Raw genomic sequence first — 23,772 nt, forward strand, 5'->3', positions numbered from 1 at the left:
GCCGTCCCTGGCTTCCAGGCGCAGTTGCCAGGCCCAAGGCCGAGCTCCCCTGCAAACCCCCAGCCCAGCAGACCTTGCTCCTGCCGTTGTGGAGCAGCCATTTCACGGGAGCCTTTTCTCCTGGCAGTCAGCTTAGCGCCGAGAGATCTGTCACTGGGACGCCTGAGAGCCGTGGGAGCTCAGCAGAGAGTCACTGTCAGCCTTGGAGCTCACAAAGGTGGGTGGCCACAAGTGCCCTGAGTGTCCAGCTCACAATGAGGACTGCTGTGGCACTCAAATTGTCACCTGTTTGCTGAGATGCTGGGATACCTGCTCTGGTAGCCTGGCATCAGAGGGCAGGGAAGCCAGCAGCTCGGATCTTTCTCTGAGGCAGGGGACACTGAGAGTGGAAATGGAAATGGGGCACAAGCCCTCCGCCTCTCAAAGGAACCCCTCAGATGTTTAGATATAGTAAAATTATGTATATCTGTGTGACTCTAGACCACAACATGTTAGTGTTCTGGTTTGTCCACTGCTTTGTTGTGGGGGCTTTGAGTTGGCCTCTACTCTTTAGGTGAATGCTGACTTCATATCTATGGTGCACTTTATTCTTAAAAGGGGAAGTTGCTACCAATTTCCTGTCCAAAGTTCCTCATAAGCCAACTGCAATCATCATTTCAGATGTATCTCCCAACTTACACATTTCCTATTTCTCCTTGATATTTACTCAAGAAACGCATTTTCACAGAGACATCATATTTTTCTCTCAACTGGCATCTGGCTGAGCAGAACGATGTCCTTTAATTCCCTTCCACACAATAGGCAACTTGTTCCTTCTGTCTTGTGAACACTTCCTCCTAAGTTCAATGTGAATACAAGTGGCAGAATTTTGCCTCATGTCTTAAATGTTTGGCAGGGCTGCCCTGTCAGGTGTATTTATACTGGAGAAAAATAAATAAATAAATAAATAAATAAAATAAAATAGCCATACACACCATATAACCACTTAACTTTTTCAGTTCTTCTGTTAACAGTGCATGAACATGGCGTTTTGTTGTTTTATTGTTTGTTTTAAACTCCTTACTGCCATATAGAATCATAGAATCATAGAATATCCTGAGCTGGAAGGGACCCTTAAGGATCATCAAGTCCAACTCTTGACACCGCACAGGTCTACCCAAAAGTTCAGACCATGTGACTAAGTGCACAGTCCAATCTCTTCTTAAATTCAGACAGGCTCGGTGCAGTGACCACTTCCCTGGGGAGCCTGTTCCAGTGTGCAACCACCCTCTCTGTGAAGAACCCCCTCCTGCTGTCAAGCCTATATTTCCCCTGCCTCAGCTTAACCCTGTTCCGTTCTAACAAAACAAAACAAAACAATAAAAACACCCTTTGTTGAGAATCTCTGGCTCATGGTTTCAAATGTCACTTCACCTGAACCATTTCAATCACAAGGGATATCCTTCTGTCAGGCTCGGTAGTACTTCCCAACTTTATGTCACCTGGAAATCTCAAAGCTCGTATGGAATTTTTAGTCTTCGGCCACCATGTCCATACTGAACGTACCTAAATTTGAAGTCATCTCTGCTCTGAATAGGAGGTTGGGTTTTCAGAGGTCCCTTCCAGCCTACATTTCTCCATGAGTCTTTGTCTCCTTAGCAGCTGCAGTTTCAGAACTGTCTCTGAGAATCACTACAGGTAACCTCTCCTTTGCTGGTAATTCCCTCTTCAAACAGTGTGAACAATTGCAAACTCCCTTGATTCACTTGCAGCCCCAAAGCCCAAATCCATAGATAATGTATCAGAAGCTCACAGAAAGTGAAATAGATGTAGTTCATCCCCTGTGTAGGGGAGCACTGGTCCTACAAAGGCAAGCTACTAAATTCTCTGGAAACAAATTAGCTTTAATAAATTATCTTGTAAATTCCACATTACCCGCTACTTCCCTAGTCTTATCTATTCTTGCTACAAAGCTTTGCCCAGCGTTGATGTCAAACTAACAGGCCTGCACTTGTCTGGATCACTCTTTACATTCTCCTGGACAGAAGTATATTTGTTACTCTCCCATTCTGGGGACTATCCCTGATTTGCACAATTGTTATGTATTTTTCCTACTTGAGTTGTTGTTCTGTGTGCCAATGCTGTTAATAGGCTAGGTAGATATCAGCTTGTCATTTTTCACTTGAATCACTATAGATTTTTATTTCACCTCAGATGATGTTGTGCCTACTGCCCTACCCTCATTTGCAATGGGAATCCTGTCACTGCCCTTAATAGCACATTGTTGTTGCTGTTAGATGCAGGAAATAAGATTTGCAGCATTTGAGACATCATTAACTTTTGATCTATTTTTGCCTCGAGTATGCAATGGTCCTAATTTGTTCTCTTTGTTCCCCCTGGTTTCTGTGGCTTAAGTATCATTTACTGTTACTGTTTAATTTCCTATGTGAAGGAGGTTTTTGGTCATTCGTACTTTATTTTTGCAGTTTTTAACCTCTGAAATGTACCTTCTCTCATTGCTTTTTTCCCATCTGAATTTTGAATTTTAACTCTGCCTTCTCTGCACTCAAGTCCCAGAGATGCTTAGTCAGACTCAATTATTCATTGCCTCAGATTTCAAAGTTTGCATTTCTAAGCCTCAAAACCTTCATTCTAAGCCTGGTTTTGTCTGTCTTGAAATGTAAAATGAGAAAAGTCAGCTCATGATCAGACTTTATTCAAATCTTACTACATTTAAACCCGTACAGGAGCCAAGTCTAAAATGGTCTTATATTTTTTCACTTTTGTGAAGAAATCCATCACATAGTATATCTGTATGAGAATAAGTGGTAATCATCTTTCAATCTTTTGCTGGGAAGTTGAAGTCTCCCATTATTCCCATTATTGTTTATGTGTCTGACAACTGTAGACTGGAGCTAAGAGCAAAGAGCAGGCTAGCAAGGCTGTCTTTCTTTAGCAGCGATTTGCACAAAACCACTCTATTGCTGACCCATAACATTTCCTTATCCTCTGCTTCTTGCTAACACAAAGCACCATCTTATTACATCCATTTGCCCTGGTTTCCAGACTTCCTGAGATTTTTCAGTACTTGTATGGCATTCATGCTTTTATTTCACCCTTCCTGTGTTGACACTTGTCTTAAGAGTTTTAGATCCTGAACATGATCATCTCAAAGTTTGCCTGACAGTTTGGTCTTCCTCACATTGTCATAGAGTATCAGGTCTCTACCACTTGAAACAGATTGTATTGGATTAGATTATTGGCACTGTCTCTTGTGCTGGTAGTCCATTATCTTCGCAGTCCATACAACTGGCCATCAGCGGACATGAAGTGGCCTTATCCTGCCCATTTACCTGTCTGGAAATCAGCCACTCTCTCTGCCTAGAACAGGGAATGGATTTTCCTCAGCTTTCTTCAAAAGCTCTGAAGTTTTCTGTGACCTTTCCAGTTTTATGGTATGATAAGCTTTTGCTTCCACAGAAGGGTAGAAGTCATTATGAATAGTGCCAACAAAACAGAAACATAACAATGAAAATGATATTTGAATTCAGAACAGGTATTTAAAAAGTTCACCTTCTCCAGCACAAATGGGGAAAAGAAAAATAAATAAATAAATAAATAAATAAAGCAGTCCTAAATCATCAAAACTGGCCAAAGAATTAGAAGAAGTACTATTTTTCCAAGGCTGCAATGTTTTCCATTCATCTCACTGGGCCAGCAGAGCACTAGAGAGCTGGATGCACTGAACTCATGGCTGATACCCTAAATGACCTGCAGGAAGATCTTATCTCTGTCCCCCCGTTTCTCCTTTTATTCTCTGTTTTGTCTGTTTGTATCACTAGCTATCAAAGCGCTACTGAGATATGCACGTGCAGCACCCTGCACAACCTTGTTTCAGGCTCCAGTGGGACCTTTAGGCATTACCATCCTATAAACAAGTAACAGTGATAGTGAGCGTAATTACAGTCGTCAAACTATTCCAGCTCCACATCATTAGCCATGCCCTGAGCTAAATAACATTTTAATCAGTTTGATATGTCATCTGTGGCTTTCTTCACTGTCACTTGCAATCCAGCAAACTCCTTCCTTCACGTTTCTAGATTAGACAGAGGGTTCTTAACTGCAGACATCCACTTCCCTGTTCAGGAAGCAGTGAGACCTTTCATCTTCACCCAGAATTAAGATGATATCCAAGCATCATGAGACACAGCGCGTATGTCTCCTAGACCCATCCCATAAAAGCAGGACATTTACCTCACATGAGAAGAAGACTTAATGCAGAGGCAAAGCAAGATACTCGGTGTCAAATCCATGTCTGGATGATCATTAAAGACAGATCAAAATTACCCGGTACAGGAGAAAAATCTATCATTTGTAGAAGATTATGGTCTCTGATTATTAGTTTCAAAATTATTTTTTTCTTTGGATTTCCTCTGAACTTAAACTTAGTTTGGAACGCCTTTGGTTTTGAATAGTTCTGAAATTGTATTACTTCTCCTAAGTAAGTTGATAGTCTGTTCTATTTCCGTGAAATTCAAATAATATAGTGAAGGATCTGCCATCAGTTTTACTGTGTGCCAGGCTGAGAGCCTTCCTGTACTTAAAGGCAACCTATAGGAAAGCTGGGGAGGGGGTCTTTATCAGGGCCTGGAGTGACAGGACATGGAGTAATAGCTTTACACTGAAAAATGAGATTTCTAATATATGTTAGAAAGAAATTCTTTACTGACAGTACTTCACATCCAGCCACTCCAGCCCCTGGCATGTTCCCTGCAGCCCCTCCAGCCCCTGGCATGTCCCCTGCAGCCACTCCAAGCCTGGCACAGGCCCTACAGCTGGCTCCGGGGACGACCCCGTTGCTGTCTCAGGCACCAATACACACAAGGGGAAGGAATGCATGCAGAAGTCATCTCGTTTCGGAAGGGCAGAAAGTCCTCCCAAGAAGGGGAAGGAGCAAGAGGAAGGCGAGGCAGCCTACCCCAAGGTAGGGCCATCCCAGGGCACAAGAGGCTGTTGGAAAGGAGAGCAGAGACAAAAGCAGCAGGAAGCAGGTGATCCCCATCCCTGGGCGAGCTGCGAGCCATGGGACAAGATTGCAGCTGTCCTCCAGGCGAGCACGTTGTCAGCTGGCTGCTGCGCTGCTGGGATAGCAGCTGCGGGAGCCTGGCAGCAGAGGGCAGGGAAGCCAAGCAGCTGGGATCCGGATCCTTCTCTGGGGAAGGGGGCACTGAGAAAGCGCTTGCAAATGGGGCACAAGCCCTCAGCCTCTGGAGGCGGCGCCTGTCAGGCGTGAAGGAAAGGGATCCCTTCTGGGAAGATGCTGTGGGCTTGCTGAGGCTCGAAGAACAGACGGTGCTGGCTGCTACCAGCGTGCTGCAGCAGCGGCAAGACAGAGCCGTGGTGGTTTTCCTCAGCTGGGCAGCTGAGCTCCAGCACAAGCGCTCTCTCCCTGCCCCTCCTCCAACGCCAAGGGGAGAAAAGAGGCTGGCAAGGGCTCAAGGGCTGCCAGAAGGACAGGGAGATCACTCCACAAGGAGCGTCACGGGCAAAGCAGGCTCAGCACAGCCTGTTCCAGTCCAGCCCGGGGCCTGCTCCTGCGGGGGCTCTCCACAGGCCGCGGCCTCCTCCAGGCCACAGCCACCTGCACCACCGGGGGCTCCTCCAGCCACAGGAGGGCTGCAGCGTGGAGATGTGCTCCACGGGGGACCCATGGGCTGCAGGGGGACAGCCTGCTCCACCAGGGGCCTCTCCCTGCACAGGCCGCAGGGGAAGTGCTGCTGTGAGCCTGGAGCACCTCCTGCCTCCTGCTGCACGGACCTTGGGGGCTGCACAGAGCTTTCTCACTCCTCCCTGAGCCAGACGCTGCTGGGCAGCAGCTTTTGTTCCCTTTCTAAGATGCAAGATCCCTTCTTAAAGTCAGTCCAGCCAAGTAGGAAAAGTAAATGTGGACAGCTGTATCTTGGCAAAGAAGATAGTAGGGAGCAAGGAGGTTTAGCAGTCAAGATGGAAGGTGATGCCATGAGGCTTACAGGCTAGTAATGTTCTAGTGAAACCCAGCCTTCCTAAAGAAACCTGCCTGACTACTTCATGTGAATAACAGACTCTGTTCAGCTCTTTCCTAACATAGAAACGGTGCTGACTGCTTCTTCAGAGTAACATCAGTTAGTGATACTACTGAAATAGTTGTGGTTCAGATGTAGATCTGATTTCTCCTACGCACGCTGAATTCACAGCTGTTGATCCTCCAGAGGAGGCTTTGCAATTGAACACCTGGAGAATAGGTAAATTTCCCGCTGTTGTTCTCCTCTCCTCTTGTTTTGTTTTGGTTTGTTTTGTTTTGTTTTGTTTTCCTAGTAGCATAGACTCTGAAGAAACGGGCTGCTTTTTTTCATTTCCAACACTGGCTGTTCCTCCTGAGCCCCGCCTTCTATTTTTGCAGTCATAGGATACGTGAATGTAAATTGGTGGGAGAGAGGTAGAAAACTCTGTTTCAACTGGTGTTTTTTCGGCTATGTGGGGAGAACAAATAGAGTGGTTTTGAATATTCTGGCTCTTATTCAGAGCGGCATGTGGAGGGAGACAGATGCATTTGCTTTTTGAGTGCAATGGCTTCAGAAGCAAGCCAGAAAAAGCACTTTCTCTGGGAGCTGAAGAAGGTGTCCTAATCACTGGAGAGGTTTCTAAATGGCATATCTTTGCGAGTGTTCGAGTAGTCCGAAGGTTTTTGTTTGTTTGACGTTGGAAGATTTTACTCGTAATATTCACGTCCTTCAGCAGAAGTGAGAAATGTGATTTTATTTTGTGCAGTGTCGCGGACCCTCCGAAATCTCCTGGGAATGATGAATACCTTGCACAGTACCAATGTGATGACGGTGGAGACAAGGAGAAACCAAGAAGATCAAAAGAACGTGACCTCATTTCAGAAGAAAACGTTTTGTACGGCAAAGAGTCTTGTGAGCCTGGTGAGAAATTGTGGCAAACTTCCTTCCTCAAGTCTGACACTGAATGTAGCTCTAAAAACCTTTCCTCCTCAGCTGTTACAGAGAGATGCCAAGATACAAAGGACGAGACTAAAACCACTGAGAAAGAGCATTACCAAAGCAAGAGGGAACATGCTCCTACTGAAGAGAAGGAGAGTCAAAAAGCAGGTCCTTCCAGCAAGAGAAGGATAAAGTTGAATACAAAGAATACAAACTTGAGCTCCTGATTGGCTTCATGCTGAACTCTGTGCTGTTCTTGTCCTAATCTTGGTCTCTCCATAGATAATCTGGTTTAAATCCAAATAGAATCATGCGATGAGGAAGATCTCACTGCAACAAATTCAACATCTAAAATCAAAGTTGACATTTTCCGTGATTTTCTTCCTGAGCAGAAGTGTGCAGTACTCCTTTTATATTAAGGTAGAGATTATTTCAAATAGTATTGAAGTGCTTGATGACTTAACAGTCTGCAGATTGATTACCAAATCAATAACCCCTGACTTGGTAGACTATTTTTTTCCCAGTTTTGAATGACCACTGGGAAGAAGGTTGTTACGGCATCAAGAAAGTCATGTGGAATGTAACAAAATTTACTGAACCAGTAAATAAAAATTATATTTTTCTATTAGTTCCATTTTTTCAACTCTTCAGACGCTTATGGATGGCATAGATAACAGAGGGGAGATCGTGGTAATCGGAGCTACCAACAGACTGGATTCTGTAGATCCTGCTTTACAAAGACCAGGACGCTTTGGCAGAGAGTTCCTCTTCAACTTGCCAAATAAAGAGGTGAGAACTTAAATTCAATGTTAGTGCTACCATGGCAAAGTCCAACTTTATAGGAAAAAAAAATAATTGACAACTTGAACAAAAGAGTGATATGTGGAGACACTGCGTTGTTCCATGGAGGGCAAATCTGGTACTGGATATATATGGTCAGGATGATACCACCAAGTAGTTAGTTCTATAATCAAACCTTTCATTCTCAAAGTTGTACCTGTTTGCTTAATTATTTAGTCCACTTGGGTGTTTTCATCATGAAGTTGTGTTTTTGGTCTCAATCCTTCACTTATGAATGAATAGGGGACGTGTTTGCATTTGATTGTGCCCCGGATCAGTGGTAGTAGTTTGAGTGTTAATTATTTTCTTCTCTATAGTAATTGTAGCAATTTGAAGCATTGTGCCAGAAGTGCTTTCTGTGAATTTACTGACTGAAAGGCAAATGTGATGAAGTAATGAGACTGTCAAAATGAAAGCTTGTTAAATTTTAGAGAAGTTGTTTGGACAGCAAAGAAATGCTTCTGGATAAATTTTTCATTGCAGTATTTTCCTCTGGGTCCTTAGGTCTCCTAGTTTGGAAACTTGTTATTGAAGCTATAAATGCCTTTTCTTTCATTGTAGGTTCCTAGAAAAAGTTCAGTATAACAAATAAGAATGGTTGACAATGCAGAGTGTATATTAAATAACTGTAAAATACTTGAAAGTTGAGCAAGTAAGAAAAGCGTATTAATAGATGAGGGGTTTTGAGGGAGGACTGTTTTTGTTGTTTGTTTGTTTGCTTTTTGGTTTGTTTGTTTCTTGTTGGTGTTTTTAAGGAAAACTTGGGACAAGCTAAAATGCAATGATTTTGCTTCCAGGCTAGAAAAGAAATGTTCAAGATTCATACTCGTGACTGGACCCCTCAGCCACTGGACATGTTGCTTGATGAACTAGCTGAGAAATGCATTGGTAAGACTGAAACCAAAAGGGATTCTTGCTTGTGACCAAGTTGTAAAGAACCTTAGCTTGTACCAGGCAGTACCCATGCTCTTGTGCCTTGCTGCACAACTAGTCGACGAGGCAGCTGGCACATCTTCATAGCAATCAGAGTTCGATGCTTTCATCTATTTACTCTTTGTTGTCGTTCCTCTTGTTGTCTGAGAACATTAAACGGTTCTGGGGCATCTTCCTCAAGAGTATAGTTTTTGATGAGGAGTCTGCTTCAGCTGCATAAGTGCAGGATATCAGGCAGTGAGCAACATGAAACTTCCCTGCAGAGCGGTAGCACTTTGAATTCCCTGTTAAGCTGTTTGGTTTTGGCATTACAAATTCTTTAAATGTTGCATGTTGTAAACCTGGGCCTTGACTGATGTAACGTTTGATTTTTGTTTGTTAGGATACTGTGGTGCAGATATCAAATCCCTCTGTACTGAAGCTGCGCTGTGCTCTCTACGCCAATGCTATCCTCATATTTATGCAAGTAGGGAGAAGTTGCTACTAGACGTTAATTCTATTAAAATAAAAGCAAAGGACTTTTTCATGGCTATGAAGAAGGTTGTTCCGGCTTCAAACAGGATCGAGGCTTCACCCGTACAAGCACTATCACCCATTTTCAAGCCACTTTTTAAAAGATCAGTAGAGAATATTTTACAAGTTGTGCAGAAGATCTTCCCGCATGCACAGCTTGCACTAAAGGAGGACCGACAGCAAGGTATAACCACAGCATCCACTTCTTTATAATTCTGCTAAAGCAAAAACTTGTGGTTTGTGCAATCAACTTAAACCTTTCAGACATAATGGTGGTAGAATTTTATTATTTGCATGTGCATGTCTTTTTTTTGGGCAAGTCTGGACTATAACGCATAGGTTTTATTGTGGATTCGAAACTGAAATGCCAAATGGAAGCTCTGAATGACTCAACACACAGTAAAGGACGATGCGTTCTCTACTGAAGCATCCTGCTTCTGACGGCAGCTAAGATAATTAGCATTTGTAGAGGTTGACTTGAGGTTTGAAGTATAAGGCACCTATTTTTCTTTAAAAAATCAAAACTCAGATATTTGGAGGGGAAGCATTTCTGGGTCAATGTTTCTAATTCCTTTCTGAAGAATGTCAGGACCAGGATACAAGTATAACTGGTCTAAGCTAAATATTGTTTTAGCTATCATCATTTTTAACCAGTCTCCTAATTTAAATGTTTGTGGATCGTACTATACACGTGTACGTGAGATCAATTAGCATGATATTTACTAGATGAATGGAATTCTGTGGCCATCACATCCTTAATCCCCGTGCTTTCATTGTGGGAACCTCCTCCAGAAAGAAATGGTCTTGTTGTTTGTTTTTTTTTAGCTATTTAGCAACTGCAGAAATTGTTTGTAATCTCCTTTATTCTAAGGGGGAGAAAAAAATCACCAAGAGTAGCGTACCTTATACGTACACATCAGTGGGACTTAGTACAGCTTTGTAGGGCCTTGTGCCATGTCCTTAGATCTGTGGTGGGATGAACTCTAGGAAATAGCTTTCAGTGTGTGCTCTCAAATGAAGAAAGGGTTTTGGCACTGATTTAGAAGCTGTATTAATGTAAGAGAAAGAGACAAAGGCTATTCAGGAAAGTTAACAAACCTCTTTTGCCTTTCAGACCATTTCAATCCTATTCTACAAGATGACATGTTCGGCAGTGATGATGATGCATCCTTGGTTTCTGGAGATGAATTAAAAGATGGAATGCCTGACGGACCAGAGAAAAAACGCCTCTGTTTCAGCAGGTAAAGAAAGATAGATCCCTGTTACGTTTAAATTCTCAGATCTGCTGAGTCTTTGTAAACAGTTCCAGCTGTTAAAAGTGCGAGGGGTGGTAGACGAAGGGGTAACATCAAGTTTGTGTGTTGAAGGGGTGCTTGGTATTCACAGGAAGAAAGGGTGGAGGGACTAAAGTTGTAATGAGGTTGCTCTGAATGACCAAACTGAAAAGCCCAGGCTTCTCTTCCTAAGCCAAAGTGATCCGTAGACTACCAGAACACGTTGACTTAATCCATGGCATTCTTTGAAAGACTCAAGACCACATAAATGTGCTGTCTGTCCTTTTAGCTAAAAATACGCCAACTTTATGGGTTTGTGTTGCCACCTTTTGCCCTTCTGTTTCAAAGTACTTGGAACATCTGTGTGTCTATTCAGCACCTCATTTATAAACTTGTTTTCTTAACTCTTGTTCTAGGAGTGCTTTCTGCGAACCAACATCATGCCGGCCCTGTCTGCTAATAGTAGGAAAAGAAGGGTACGGCCAGGTTTCTTACGTGGCACCCGCGGTGTTGCACGCTTTGGAGAAGTTTCTCGTTCACACCCTGGACCTTTCTGTTCTGCTTACAAAAGTTGCACCGCCAGAAGAAATCTGTGGACAGGTACCTTTTTTCTTTTTCTTCTCATCGGATTCACTGACTGTATGTAAAGGATCAATCGAGTTGCAAGTAAGGTGAGCAAAATTCATTAGTAATGGAGGTGGCCTTGTTTTAATGTTGCTTCTGTCTGAAAATCCCCTTTTCTTTTAGACAGCACCACAAACAATCTGGATGTTGTACATGTCCACATTTTCCATACCCAATTTTACAGTGAGGATGTTGCTAGCAGCTCAGGAAGCTGGGCGGTGTTGCTAATAAACATCTCTTTGTGGAAAGAAATGCTGCTCATGTCACTGGGATCCAGAAAGTAGTTCTCATTGCCTCCTAAGACTGTGTGCTCCCAGGAGATGGCTCTGTATCAGACTGCATGTCGGCTACTTTTTGTAGCCTTCTTCTAAATTATATTAGTAAGGCAACCAAGGTTTGGGGCTTCTGTTTTTTTTGTTTTCACACGGACATACACAACTTGTGCTGTTGCGGTATGTGCAATAAAAGCATTAACATTCAGAAAACACTTCATTTGCACGGTGATGTGGTTCTAACTAGAAAAAATGAACAGATTTGGTGTTTTTACTTTTAGGCAGGAAATGCATTTTCTTGTTTGGCATCACTACCTTAAAATATTTTTACCTTTAGTGGAAACGTTTGAGAGCCATACAAGTAAGGACAGACATGTTACACGACTGAATACTGATGTGTCCCATAAGAGGGACATTTCCTTTCTTTGTTATGTGATGATTGTGGCTGTGGCCATATAGCTACGGTGTCTAGCCACTGCCTGAATATATCCTTCCCATCTTCTGACTAGAGTTCCCCGAATACTGATAATCTGAAAGGGTGCACAGAGAAATTCCTTATGTGAAAGGATGCTTGCCACTCTGTTCACGTAGTTTCATTTCATGGGGCAGTCAGATGGCTATGTAGCTATGTATTAAGAGGTTCTTGTACGTGTTTTAGTTTTCTTACGCAAGCTTTCCTTTTCACTAGCTGATCCGAAATGCTCAGAAGACAGCACCAAGCACAATTTATGTCCCAGATATCCATTTATGGTGGGACAACGCTGGACCTGCCTTGAAACTTACTTTTCTAACTCTACTACGTAACATTCCAGCATTTTCGCCAGTTTTGCTGCTTGCTACGTCTGATGTACGTCACTCAGATCTCCCAGAAGAGGTATTTGTCAATACTTTCCTTACTATTTCTTCAGTGTCTTGTAATTTATGAATGCTTTCAGCATCAAAATGATGTGCTTTGTTAAATGCATGCTGTTATTACTCAGGCACCCTAACAAATCACTTAAAATTTGCTTAGAGAAAAAGAATACTGTGAAAGCATCTGCTTAAGGTTTTTTCTGAGTCAAGCAAGTGACTTTCACCCCCTTCTCACACATGCAAATAATAAATTAATACAATAATTCCGGTGGCTACAAAGTGGTTCAGTCAAGAATATGCGGTGCTTGAAATGACAAGAGGATGTCTTTACTGAAGAGATTTCTTCTGACAGCCTGTCATTCCATGCTATGTTGGGTAAACTGCTAATAATGCAATTTAGTAGAGAATCGAAACACTTTGATTAAAAAAGAAATAAATCAGTTTCTTTCTTCATATAGGCCAAAGCTTTCCAAGCTGGAAAGCTGAGTTCCAATTTCTGCTAAAGTAACTTTGGAATCGAATTCTAGTTGTATTCCTAAATAAACTGTAGTAAAAGTACGTGCAGAACTTCATTGACTTCTGAGAGTTTACATTAAGGGAAGGTGCCCAAAACAGGACCACGCTGTTCTCATTCTGATGATTTGGTCTCAGTCATTGCGGGAAGAGAACGGGTCTTACCTAGACGTGTTTATTATCAACTGCTTTGAAAGCTCTTGAGTTCCCACAGCAGTTTTTGTACAGGTTGTAAATTCCTTCTAAAATAAGTAGTGAAATTCCTTACCTACCTTTTAATACTAGAACTTGAAAATGGAGGAAGACGTAGAGGTACTAGCTACTTCAGACACCTTTTGGTAGAGAAATAAAAACTCAGCAAAAAGCCCTCACTTGTCTGCTGAAGCCTTTCTCTTCCCTCTATAGCCATAAAGGGTCTAAGTAAAGGATGCAGCAAGGCAAGTAAATCCAAAGGAAGCGATGTTGGATGCGGTGAAAGCCATTACTTTATCAGTGTAGCGTACAATTCCTTCACGGAGCTTTAATTCTACAGGTGATTCTTAAAGGTGATATTTGAATTTGCCGTGCCAGCCTGTGAAAATGTAGCCTTTTAAGGCCAGGAAGATAACTTTTTTCAGTTTGTGTTCTTCAGGTTATTATTAATTTGAAAAGGTACTCGTCTTTTTGGAATAGAAGATGAGTTTTTTGTGGCCTTAAATCTGAAATGTCTTTCCTCCTTCTGCTTTAGATCCAAAAATTATTTAATAAGGAATTTGGAGAAGTGTGCAATATTGAGTTGCCTGGTAGGGCAGAGAGAGCAGCTTTTTTTGAGGACCTAATTCTAAATGAAGTGGCTAAGCCTCCTGTAAAGAAAAGAGGTGAGGAGGATATGAGAAGTACATCTAAAACTTTCCTATCGAAGTTACTAGCTCTTTGGGATTTGCTTTGGTGGTCATTTTCTGTCAGTAAGTTGTCATATGCTTGTATTTGAGTACTGTAAATTGGCTAATTTTTCCTGATTAATTGAAGTTGATCGGACATTGGAAGTCCCGCCTGTAGCACCACCAGCTGAGCCTCAGAAGCCACAAGAGGAAGAAGTAGGGATGCTGGAGGAGGAAGAGGAGGATACCTTGCGTGACCTTAGAATTTTCTTGAGGGACGTTACTCACCGACTTGCCACTGACAGACGTTTCAGGGAATTTGCAAAGCCCGTTGACCCACAGAAGGTAAAGTAGTGCTGATCTGTGTGTGTCTGTAACTTGTCAGTGTTCGTATTTCTCAGCGTTTTGGGGAAGGTTCAACGTTGTTTTTAGGGCTGCACTATTAGGATTTTGCAAGAAGCAGAGGCAGTGCTTTTACTTCTGCTGACTCTCAAATGTCTCTTACGGGATTATTCGCTGAAAGCCCTGGTTTCATTCTAAAAAGCCAGTCCAAATGCCAACACAGTTTGCTCGTGAAAAGGCTTTGATATGTAGGCATGTCACAGCACTGAAAAGCACAGAGATCTTTCCTTATAATTACAAACAGTATTTACAGGACTACTTTAATGAAGTCTAAAGCCCTTTATTGGACTGTCAGTTCCTGTGGGAACAGGAATAGGAGCAGCAGTTTGTAAAAATAAGTTTTGAGATCCTGTTCTCTGTTTCATCTGGAACTCCTCAATAGGAATCAACCTTAAGTGCAGAGTGTTTTCTTTTTCCTCCAATTGGCTGCTTAGATGCCTTTTTCTCCTTAATTTATTAGATAAGCCTAAACTAGGGGCGTATATTTCAAAGACAGATGTAACTTGAATATACCTGCGGATCAGCAAAGTCCTCTTCATGTGGGCATCCACTGGCTTTTCTTCCCCTTTTCTCCTAGGTTCTTGAGCTGTGAAAAATCTAGACAGATACATATGTCCTCATCTCAACTAGTCATTAGGCTCCTCTTCTGGTCTGAGGGAAGAAATCAGCACCTCAGCGCCCAGTTATCTCATTCTAAAGTAGATGCCTGCAATAGGTACTTCACAGGTGCAATTCATGCACCTTTTCCTCAATGTCGACAACAAAGAGAATGCCGGATGGCTTGCTCAGCTTTCACTGTTTTGATTTTCTGAAGCAAAGTGAAAAGAATCTCCCACCCTCAGTGTTTCTTCTCTACCATGCACGTGCTTCTGACCTCCCTACTTCTTGTTGTCCTCTCCTAGCCGCTCTAATGAAAAATGAAAGAGCCCTTCCATTTTTGAGAAGCAAACTGGTTAATTTCAGCATCTTCTGATGCATCGCAAATGTTTTGCTGAGAAGATGATAAGCAGCGTTATTTCCAGGGGGCAGTAGTATTTCCATTTGGTATGGCTGCTCCTTAAAGCTACATACTCGCAGGCTCACACAGCTAATGGACAGCTGTGGCAGTGGAAGAAGGTGCTGCCACTAGCTTGTCACTGTTGCTGTGCCAGAGATTATCGTCTCTGCGTCTTTGGTAATAGAAATGACTGTGTGAGAGAGAGGTGATTGCTACAAGCAGTCACTTTGCTATTTACCCACCCCTGAATTTAAAGGTAGAATTGAGCAAACTAATCCGCCTTTGCTCTGGGCGTTTGAGCAATCTGTTCTGCCAGCAGAGTTGTAGGCATGGCACATGTGCGTAAAGGTAATCACCTAAGGGTGCTTCCTTTTCCAGCTGGCACAGCTGTATCTACAAGATCTGCAGCCTTTTTACAGTGCCCTGCGCTGCTGCAATGCTTCTCTAATGAAATGCAACAGTGGCTTTGCTGAGGCAGCAGCTGTCCTACAAAGAGGATCGTGTCATTCCCTGCTGCTTTGGGAGCAGTCGGCTTGCAATTACAACCATTGATGTGATAGATTGGTTAGTAGTAAGATTGTCCGAAATTTCAGCCTTTCCTTTCTCTGAAATATGAAAAATTAACTCATTTTCCATGCTGAAATCTCATGGGATATTTAATCTGTTCTCTGAAGTGTCACATTTTATTTAATAGCGTAAGAAAAAGTAGGATGTCACTTGTATTGTTACTGTTCAACCTCCGAAAACATATAGAGCGTATTCAAAGGATCTTGTACGATTCTAAAGTTGTTGTTTTGCTCCATTGTTGTCTTCAGAAACTGTTACGCTGTGTCACTGAGATAACGAAGGGATTTGACATTTATCACCTGCAAAAAGTATATGGCATCATTAATCAGTGTATTTACAACCATAGAGAAGACTACGACAAAACCGATTTGGTGGAGGTAATTTTTGTTTTGAATTCTAGCACTTTCTGTCACTGTTACACAGTATTTGTGTGTTCTGGGATATCGTGGTTGTTTAGCATTGCTCTTTACTGCTTAGCTGTCTGTGCACAGACAACAACAACAGTACGACTTCTCCCTTTCAGTCTGGAAGACGTTTATCCATCTTGCAAAACCATTGTTGTATTTGGCATAATTGTTGGCAGTTTCTGCAGGAAAAAGCTTGAACTTGAAGACAATGAGTCCACCCACACAGCCCTTTCAAAGCAATTAACCTTAGTCTGCCAGTAGTTTTCCTGTAGTAGTTTTTCGCGTTTGTTTGATCAGGCCTTTACCGCAATGCTCACGTTCTCAGACTGCTGGGGTTTTATATTTTTGTCATTTTCTTAGAAAATGGCGAATGATGCATATCCCGGCTTCCAGATGATTAGTTCCTGTTACTCCCAATTTGTGTCAGGCTGTGTTTGGTTGGAAATGAAAATGTAATTGCAAATTCCCCTGAACAGCACAACATGTCTGTGGTATTAATTAAAGCACTGTAAAAACGTAGAATATCTGAGAATGCATTCCTTCAAGCATGGCCGTGTTTTTTTAAACCTACAGAGGAGGCAAAATACGGTATTTAGGCTTAGTAGATGAAATGTATTGCTTCTATGGTGGCAGATCCGTGTCTTGAGATTTTAAACCTGGTGGATCTCGTGCTCGAACCTTCAAAGGAGATGTTACATAGACAGTAAACCGTCCTGCTTTTCGGGGAGGACTCTCCTTAGGTCATTCAGAAAACGCCTTCAGTCTTCATTCACTGCAGCATTCACAAAGTGAATGCCTTCCTGTAAGGTTAGTCACTGATGGCCACTCATTCCATGCTTTCACTAAGAAAAACCTTCGCAGCTTTGAATCTGAATTTCCAGCCCCACGTTTAGGTGAGCCCGGAGCGGCGTCAGGCATCGCTGGGCTCCTCGTCCGGTGGCGCTGGTGAAGTGAAAGATGCCAAATGTGAAGTTTGACGGTGAGCTGAGGGGCTTGTGCTGGCCCGGTGGCTCTCTAAGCCCCCGTGTCTGAGCAGCGGGAGCATCCGAGCAGCACAGGACGGAGCTCAGCAAGAGGCTGGGGTCAGGGCACTGCTGCAAATAGAAATGCTTTGCGGGCTGCAGAGGTTAACCAGGTACACGGCACTGTTTTACTACATGGTGGAGACCTATTGAGAGTGTTTCTGCCCTCCTTTTTAGCTGAAACATCCCCAGATTCTAAGGGGAAAAGGAATAGAAGGGACTTGCGGAGGTAATCTGGCCCTGCCTCCTGCTCAAAGCGAGGTTAACTTTGAAATGAGATCGGGTTGGTCTGGGTCTTGCCCACTTTTGCAATCTTCCAGGGACGGAAATTGCTTCAAAGTTGCCAGCAGATCTCCTCGACCTCTCCAGACAGCTGCCTGCAGTCCCCAGCCGGTGTAGAGGTGCCGCTACATCAGAAGGCCTGAAATAAAGAGGTTAAAGGCAAATAGTTTTCCTTTGGTTTGATGATTAAGTGGCAAACAAGAGGATGAGTTGCAAGATCCCTTCTTAAAGCCAGTGCAGCCAAGTAGCAAAAGTAAATGTGGACAGCTGTATCTTGGCAAAGAAGATAGTAGGGAGCAAGGAGGTTTAGCAGTCAAGATGGAAGGTGATGCCATGAGGCTTACAGGCTAGTAATGTTGTAGTGAAACCCAGCCTTCCTAAAGAAACCTGCCTGACTACTTCATGTGAATAACAGACTCTGTTCAGCTCTTTCCTAACATAGAAACGGTGCTGACTGCTTCTTCAGAGTAACATCAGTTAGTGATACTACTGAAATAGTTGTGGTTCAGATGTAGATCTGATTTCTCCTACGCACGCTGAATTCACAGCTGTTGATCCTCCAGAGGAGGCTTTGCAATTGAACACCTGGAGAATAGGTAAATTTCCCGCTGTTGTTCTCCTCTCCTCTTGTTTTGTTTTGGTTTGTTTTGTTTTGTTTTCCTAGTAGCATAGACTCTGAAGAAACGGGCTGCTTTTTTTCATTTCCAACACTGGCTGTTCCTCCTGAGCCCCGCCTTCTATTTTTGCAGTCATAGGACATGTGAATGTAAATTGGTGGGAGAGAGGTAGAAAACTCTGTTTCAACTGGTGTTTTTTCGGCTATGTGGGGAGAACAAATAGAGTGGTTTTGAATATTCTGGCTCTTATTCAGAGCGGCATGTGGAGGGAGACAGATGCGTTTGCTTTTTGAGTGCAATGGCTTCAGAAGCAAGAGGGGAAAAAGCACTTTCTCTGGGAGCTGAAGAAGGTGTCCTAATCACCGGAGAGGTTTCTAAATGGCATATCTTTGCGAGTGTTCGAGTAGTCCGGAGGTTTTTGTTTGTTTGTTCGACGTTGGAAGATTTTACTCGTAATATTCACGTCCTTCAGCAGAAGTGAGAAATGTGATTTTATTTTGTGCAGTGTCGCGGACCCTCCGAAATTTCCTGGGTATGATGAATACCTCGCACAGTACCAATGTGATGACGGTGGAGACAAGGAGAAACCAAGAAGATCAAAAGAACGTGACCTCATTTCAGAAGAAAACGTTTTGTACGGCAAAGAGTCTTGTGAGCCTGGTGAGAAATTGTGGCAAACTTCCTTCCTCAAGTCTGACACTGAATGTAGCTCTAAAAACCTTTCCTCCTCAGCTGTTACAGAGAGATGCCAAGATACAAAGGACGAGACTAAAACCACTGAGAAAGAGCATTACCAAAGCAAGAGGGAAAATGCTCCTACTGAAGAGAAGGAGAGTCAAAAAGCAGGTCCTTCCAGCAAGAGAAGGATAAAGTTGAATACAAAGAATACAAACTTGAGCTCCTGATTGGCTTCATGCTGAACTCTGTGCTGTTCTTGTCCTAATCTTGGTCTCTCCATAGATAATCTGGTTTAAATCCAAATAGAATCATGCGATGAGGAAGATCTCACTGCAACAAATTCAACATCTAAAATCAAAGTTGACATTTTCCGTGATTTTCTTCCTGAGCAGAAGTGTGCAGTACTCCTTTTATATTAAGGTAGAGATTATTTCAAACAGTCTTGAAGTGCTTGATGACTTAACAGTCTGCAGATTGATTATCAAATCAAAAAACCCCGACTTGGTAGACTACTTTTTTCCCAGTTTTGAATGACCACTAGGAAAGAAGGCCTGAAATAAAGAGGTTAAAGGCAAATAGTTTTCATTTGGTTTGATGATGAAGTGCCAAACAAGAGGAAGAGCTCTCCCCCAGGCGCAAACATCATCCTTTTGCTCTGCGTTCTGGGCAGCAACGGGTGGGTCCCTCCTGGAAGGAGCCTCCTGGAAGCGGCCCTGAGCTCCCATGGGGCAGCTGCTGCATTCTCCTCACAGAGGACACCCCTGCAGCCCCCCGCTCCCACAGCCTGGCCACGCAACCCCAAGCCAAGACACGGAGCGAGCCTCCCTGATTGCCAGGCAGCAGCTGGCTCAGCCTGGGACCCCAGGCCAGTGCCCACAAGACTCTCCTGGGCCTTCCAAAGCAAGCCTGGTGGGGATGGAGCACCCACAAAGAACTGACTCACACAACAGGACTCCTTGCCAACACCGCCTCACAGACACCTGGGCCTTGAGCGGGTAGCTCACCTTGAGCCAGCTCATTTCCTTCCCAGTAGCTGGCATGTGCCTTTTCGGGGGCATTTGGGGGCTACAGCGTGCTGCTAAGAGGGATGTTGGAGCTCCAGCAGGGCAGTGCTTCCACTAAGGCAAGGCCTTTTCTGCATCTTCTACTGCCCTGCAAGCGAGGATGCTTGGGGCACACAAGAAGCTTTGCTCGTCAGCACAGCAAATCCCCGTGACCTTGTGTCTATCAGCATGGTCCAAATCCCTCTTGTGATCTCTGCATAGCTGTGGGGTGGCCAAGCTGTGTGTTGCATGGTGAAACTGGGAAATGCTTGGGATGGGGAATGCTGAGTGGGCCGAGAACTCCTTGCTGGGATGGGAAGGCTTCCTTGGGGTGGGAAGCCATTGGGCTAGGAAAGGAGAGAGATGGGAAATGTTCCTTAGGAAGGAAATCCCTGGGAAGCAAAAGCTTTGATAAAGAGAGGGATATTGCTTATCAATGACTGTTGTGGGAAAAACTCTCTTAACTGAGAGTTGAGGAAATTCTTTTAATGCCAACTAATTTGTATAAATTTAATTCCTAGTTCAGGTGTTGGGAAGCAAAAGGACAAACATGAAACCACATAGGGGTAACGCTTTTCCTCCTCTCCTGGGCTCAACTTCACTCCAAGCACCTGTTTGACCTGCTGATCTCACTCAGCCCATTCACTGGGGAAATGGGCAGCACAGGAGGAGGCTGTGATGAATATGCAGCAGTTCTTCTCTGCCGATCCTTTCTTGTCGTTTCTACTTTGCTCCAGTGGGGGTCCTCCACAGGCTGCACTCCCTGTCAGGAATATTCAGCTCTTCTGCCATGGATCCTCCACAGGTTTCAAAGAATATGGGCTCCACCATGGAGCATCTACTTCTCCTCCTCCTATGACCTTGATGTTCCCTCTGTTGTTCCTCATTCTTTTTGTTCTCTCCATCTCTCTCCATCCAATATTTTCTGGGCATTCTTAGAGGCAGCACACCTTGGCTTATTGTCTGAGTTTGGCTTATGGTGAATCTGTTGCTGTGTCCAGCACAGAGCAGCCCCTGAATTCCTACCAAAACCTTGCCATAAATCTCAATACCCCTGTTAAAAGAGACCCTCCTGTTTGTGGCCCTTCTTTGGACACTCTCTAACGGTTTTATGTCTTTTTCTTATACTGTGGAGCCCAAAACTGCACACAGTACTTAGTACATGGAATAACAACAGAGACTGCCTGTCATTTTCTCTTCTCTGCACAAGCTCTGTTGCTAACACTGTCCAGAAATCACCACTGTCACAGACAGTAGTAGCGTTCCCTCCTCCCACGGTTGGTTCTTCCCCCCCAGACTTAGACACCATCCACAGAAATAAGAATAATAATGCTAATAAAATAAAAATAAAATAAAATAAATAAAATATAAAACAAAACGGTCAAAAGCCGTCAGGAAGGCAGTGGTGCAGACTGTGGAGAGCCTGGGTTCAAATCCTTCTTCTGCGAGGCTCTGAACCTATATCCCACCACAAACTCTCTGCTGATGTATGGCAGGGAGAGGAGGAAGAAAGAACATATCTCCTGCACTTTCCATTTATTGTTGACTGACAATTCTGTAGAGTTATAAAGCCTCAATCAGTGAGATACGGGGTTCTTCTCACATTGTCTCACTGTGCCCTCAGGGAAGAGCTCTAATTTAATAGATGCTTCACCACAAAATCATGGGTCATCTGCAGTTTTGAACTTTTCTGGGATCAAGTCCCTTCAGATGGTTGAGGAATTTGCTCCGGCACCTATGTAAAGTGGTGCTCTACTAAGCTAGTGAGTGAACAAGAGAGAAATCCTCTGCTAGATGACTTGACAAATTGGGTCTGAAAACGGTATTGAGGCAGAATAATCCACGATTTTTGCCTTGGGTACACAGAGAGTTTGGGTGTTGTAGACTTCTTTTATTCTTCATTAATATAAAAATTTTCAAAAATGTGTTTGCTCAACCTTGCTCCCACTGTGTGCATGGGAGGGAGATAACTGAAAGTGGGGAGCGTTGCTTGGATCCTGCAGGTGGCTGAGGTCCAGTGGGGTTGGAGGCTTTCTTACTCCTTTTGCAAATGCAAAGCAACCCTGCGCCTACCCTGCACTTGCAGAAGGATCGTGACATGTCTTTGTTTTATGCTCTTATGTTCTGTTCTGTTCTGTTCTTATTATGTTCTGTTAGGTTAATTCTGTTCTTATTTTATGATCTGTTCTATCCTTACGTTCACAACAGGACTCCTTGCCAACACCGCCTCACAGACACCTGGGCCAAAGAGCAGGGCCTCGAGCGGCTAGCTCACCATGACCGAGCTCATTTCCTTCCCAGTAGCTGCCAGGTGCCGTTTGGGGTCATTTCAGGGCTACAGCATGAGAAGACTTCCTTGGGGTGGGAAGACATTGGGCTAGGAAAGGAGAGAGATGGGAAGTGTTCTCTAGGTAGGAAATCCTTGGGAAGGAAAAGCCTTGGGATGGGAAGTCTTGAATGGGGTGGGTACCATTCCCTGGGGAAGGAAGTGCTTGGAAAAGTCCTCCGAGAGGGGAATTCTTTGGGACGAGATCTCTTTGGCTGAAGAAACGCTTGGTGTTGATGGGACAGATTTCGCCTGGCTTGCTGGGAATGTGCCATCAGGTGAAAAGGCAAGGATGGGCACAGCCGCTGAGGCCGAGAAGCCGGTCCTGGGCTGGGTAAGCCTTGGGCTGGGCAAGTGGTGGTGTGGAAGCGTGGTGGGCATGGCAAGTGCTGCGTGGGAGGGCAAGCCTGCTGGGGATGGCCAAGTCTTGCGCTGGGCAGCCTGCTTGGGTCCAAAGCCTGCAGTCCTCCCCAAGATGTCGGCGAGGGGCTGGTGAGCCGTTGGGACGGAACCCCCGTTGCCCGGGTTCCCCAAGCAACCGCCCCACTCTCCAGCCACCATGGCAGGTCCAGCAGCCGGCTCCCGCTCCTCCCGGGGCTGCGGCCCTGCTGGCGAGCCCAGCGCCCCAGAGCTCAGCCCAGCGCCCTTTTTCCCACAGAGGGTTTCCCCAGACGGCTTCCGCGGCTTGCGCAGACGCAAAACTCCCCCTTCGTCGTCCCAGCCGTGCCGCCAACGGTGGCTGCCTGGCTGCTGCCCTCCCTCCCCGGAGCGACGGCGCTGCCCTTGCAGCCCCCACAGGTACCCACCCTCCCCTCCGCGCTGCCCCAGGCCACCGTCTGGCACGTGGTGCCGGGGGTCCAGGGGCAGGTGCTGCAGCTCCCCGCCGGGGTGCAGCTGCCACCTGGGGGGCACCTCCCAGCCCAGGGGCACCACCTGCAGCTTGGGCAGCTCCCCGCCGGGGGGCAGCTCCCTGCTGTGGGGCAGCTCCCCGCCGTGGGGCATAACCTGCAGCTGGTGCAGCTCCCCGCTGTGGGGCAAAACCTGCAGCTGGTGCAGCTCCCTGCTGTGGGGCAAAACCTGCAGCTGGTGCAGCTCCCAAGCATGGGGCACCAGCTGCAGCTGGTGCAGCTACCCACCGTGGGGCAGCTCCCCCATAGCGCTCCTCCCTGTGCCCCCGTCCATCAGTGGGGACAGCCCATGGTGACGGGGACACTGGTGCCCCACCATGCGCTGGGGCTGGGGCCCAGGGCCGTGCTCCATGGGGAGCTCCTGCACCCCGCAGGCACCTGCCTGTTGCAGGCCCCCGCCCAGCGCAACCCCCCGCCACCCCTCGTCCCGGGGCCTCCGCTGCGGGGGCAGGCGCTCCCCACGCCCCGCACCCTGAGCAGCAGCCGGGGGCAGCTGCCGGAGCCCTGCTTGCACGCCGTGGGGCTCAGCGAGGACCAGGGGCCCCCGCTGCCCGGCCACACTCCCCCCGAGCCTGCCCAGGCTCCAAGGACCGCCAGCACCCAGACGGCGACGCCCGACGGTGAGTTTGGGACTGGCACAGCCGGCCGCTTGTGGCCCCACACCCAGGGGCCATGGCAAAGCTGACATTGCCCGTCTTGGGGGATTGTCTTGCTTCGTCCTCAGCGGCGACACTTGCAGAGGTGCCTGAGGAGCCCCTGGAGCTGCTGGAGCTGGGCCCTGATGCCTTCGCCGAGGCCTTTCCAGAGCTGGCAGGGGACAGCCAGCAGCTGCAGCACGTGCAGGACCAGCTCCCGGCCGACCTGGACAGCTCCGGCTTGGAGG

The 23,772-nt window shown here is 45.4% G+C and overlaps 1 protein-coding gene and 1 long non-coding RNA gene across 2 annotated transcripts; both read left to right on the top strand.

The window, feature by feature from the left end:
* The first annotated feature begins 6,844 nt into the window (after positions 1-6,844).
* LOC311424297 lies at positions 6,845-8,688 on the top strand. Its single transcript, XR_014686038.1, has 3 exons — positions 6,845-6,941; positions 7,589-7,748; positions 8,597-8,688. It is a non-coding gene; the product is annotated as an uncharacterized lncRNA (long non-coding RNA).
* A 2,270-nt stretch (positions 8,689-10,958) lies between these two features.
* Positions 10,959-23,750, top strand: LOC311424278 (uncharacterized protein). The gene is made up of 6 exons (XM_084499286.1): positions 10,959-11,119; positions 12,104-12,289; positions 13,508-13,637; positions 13,789-13,985; positions 15,855-15,983; positions 22,640-23,750. The coding sequence occupies exons 4-6, from the start codon at positions 13,863-13,865 to the stop codon at positions 23,183-23,185; spliced, it is 798 nt and encodes a 265-aa protein (XP_084355412.1). The 5' UTR covers positions 10,959-11,119; positions 12,104-12,289; positions 13,508-13,637; positions 13,789-13,862; the 3' UTR covers positions 23,186-23,750.
* Positions 23,751-23,772: the final 22 nt, after the last annotated feature.

Source organism: Aythya ferina, assembly GCF_964211825.1.
Source record: "Aythya ferina genome assembly, chromosome: 27".
In the NCBI taxonomy this organism is placed as follows: domain Eukaryota; kingdom Metazoa; phylum Chordata; class Aves; order Anseriformes; family Anatidae; genus Aythya; species Aythya ferina.

Excerpts from the sequence above, each read along its gene's own strand:
- LOC311424278 (XM_084499286.1), top strand. The coding sequence starts at position 13,863 with ATGCTGGAGGAGGAAGAGGAGGATACCTTGCGTGACCTTAGAATTTTC. Across the intron at positions 13,986-15,854 it reads AGCCCGTTGACCCACAGAAG|AAACTGTTACGCTGTGTCAC; the intron begins GTAAAGTAGTGC and ends TGTTGTCTTCAG. Across the intron at positions 15,984-22,639 it reads ACAAAACCGATTTGGTGGAG|AGGGTTTCCCCAGACGGCTT; the intron begins GTAATTTTTGTT and ends TTTTTCCCACAG.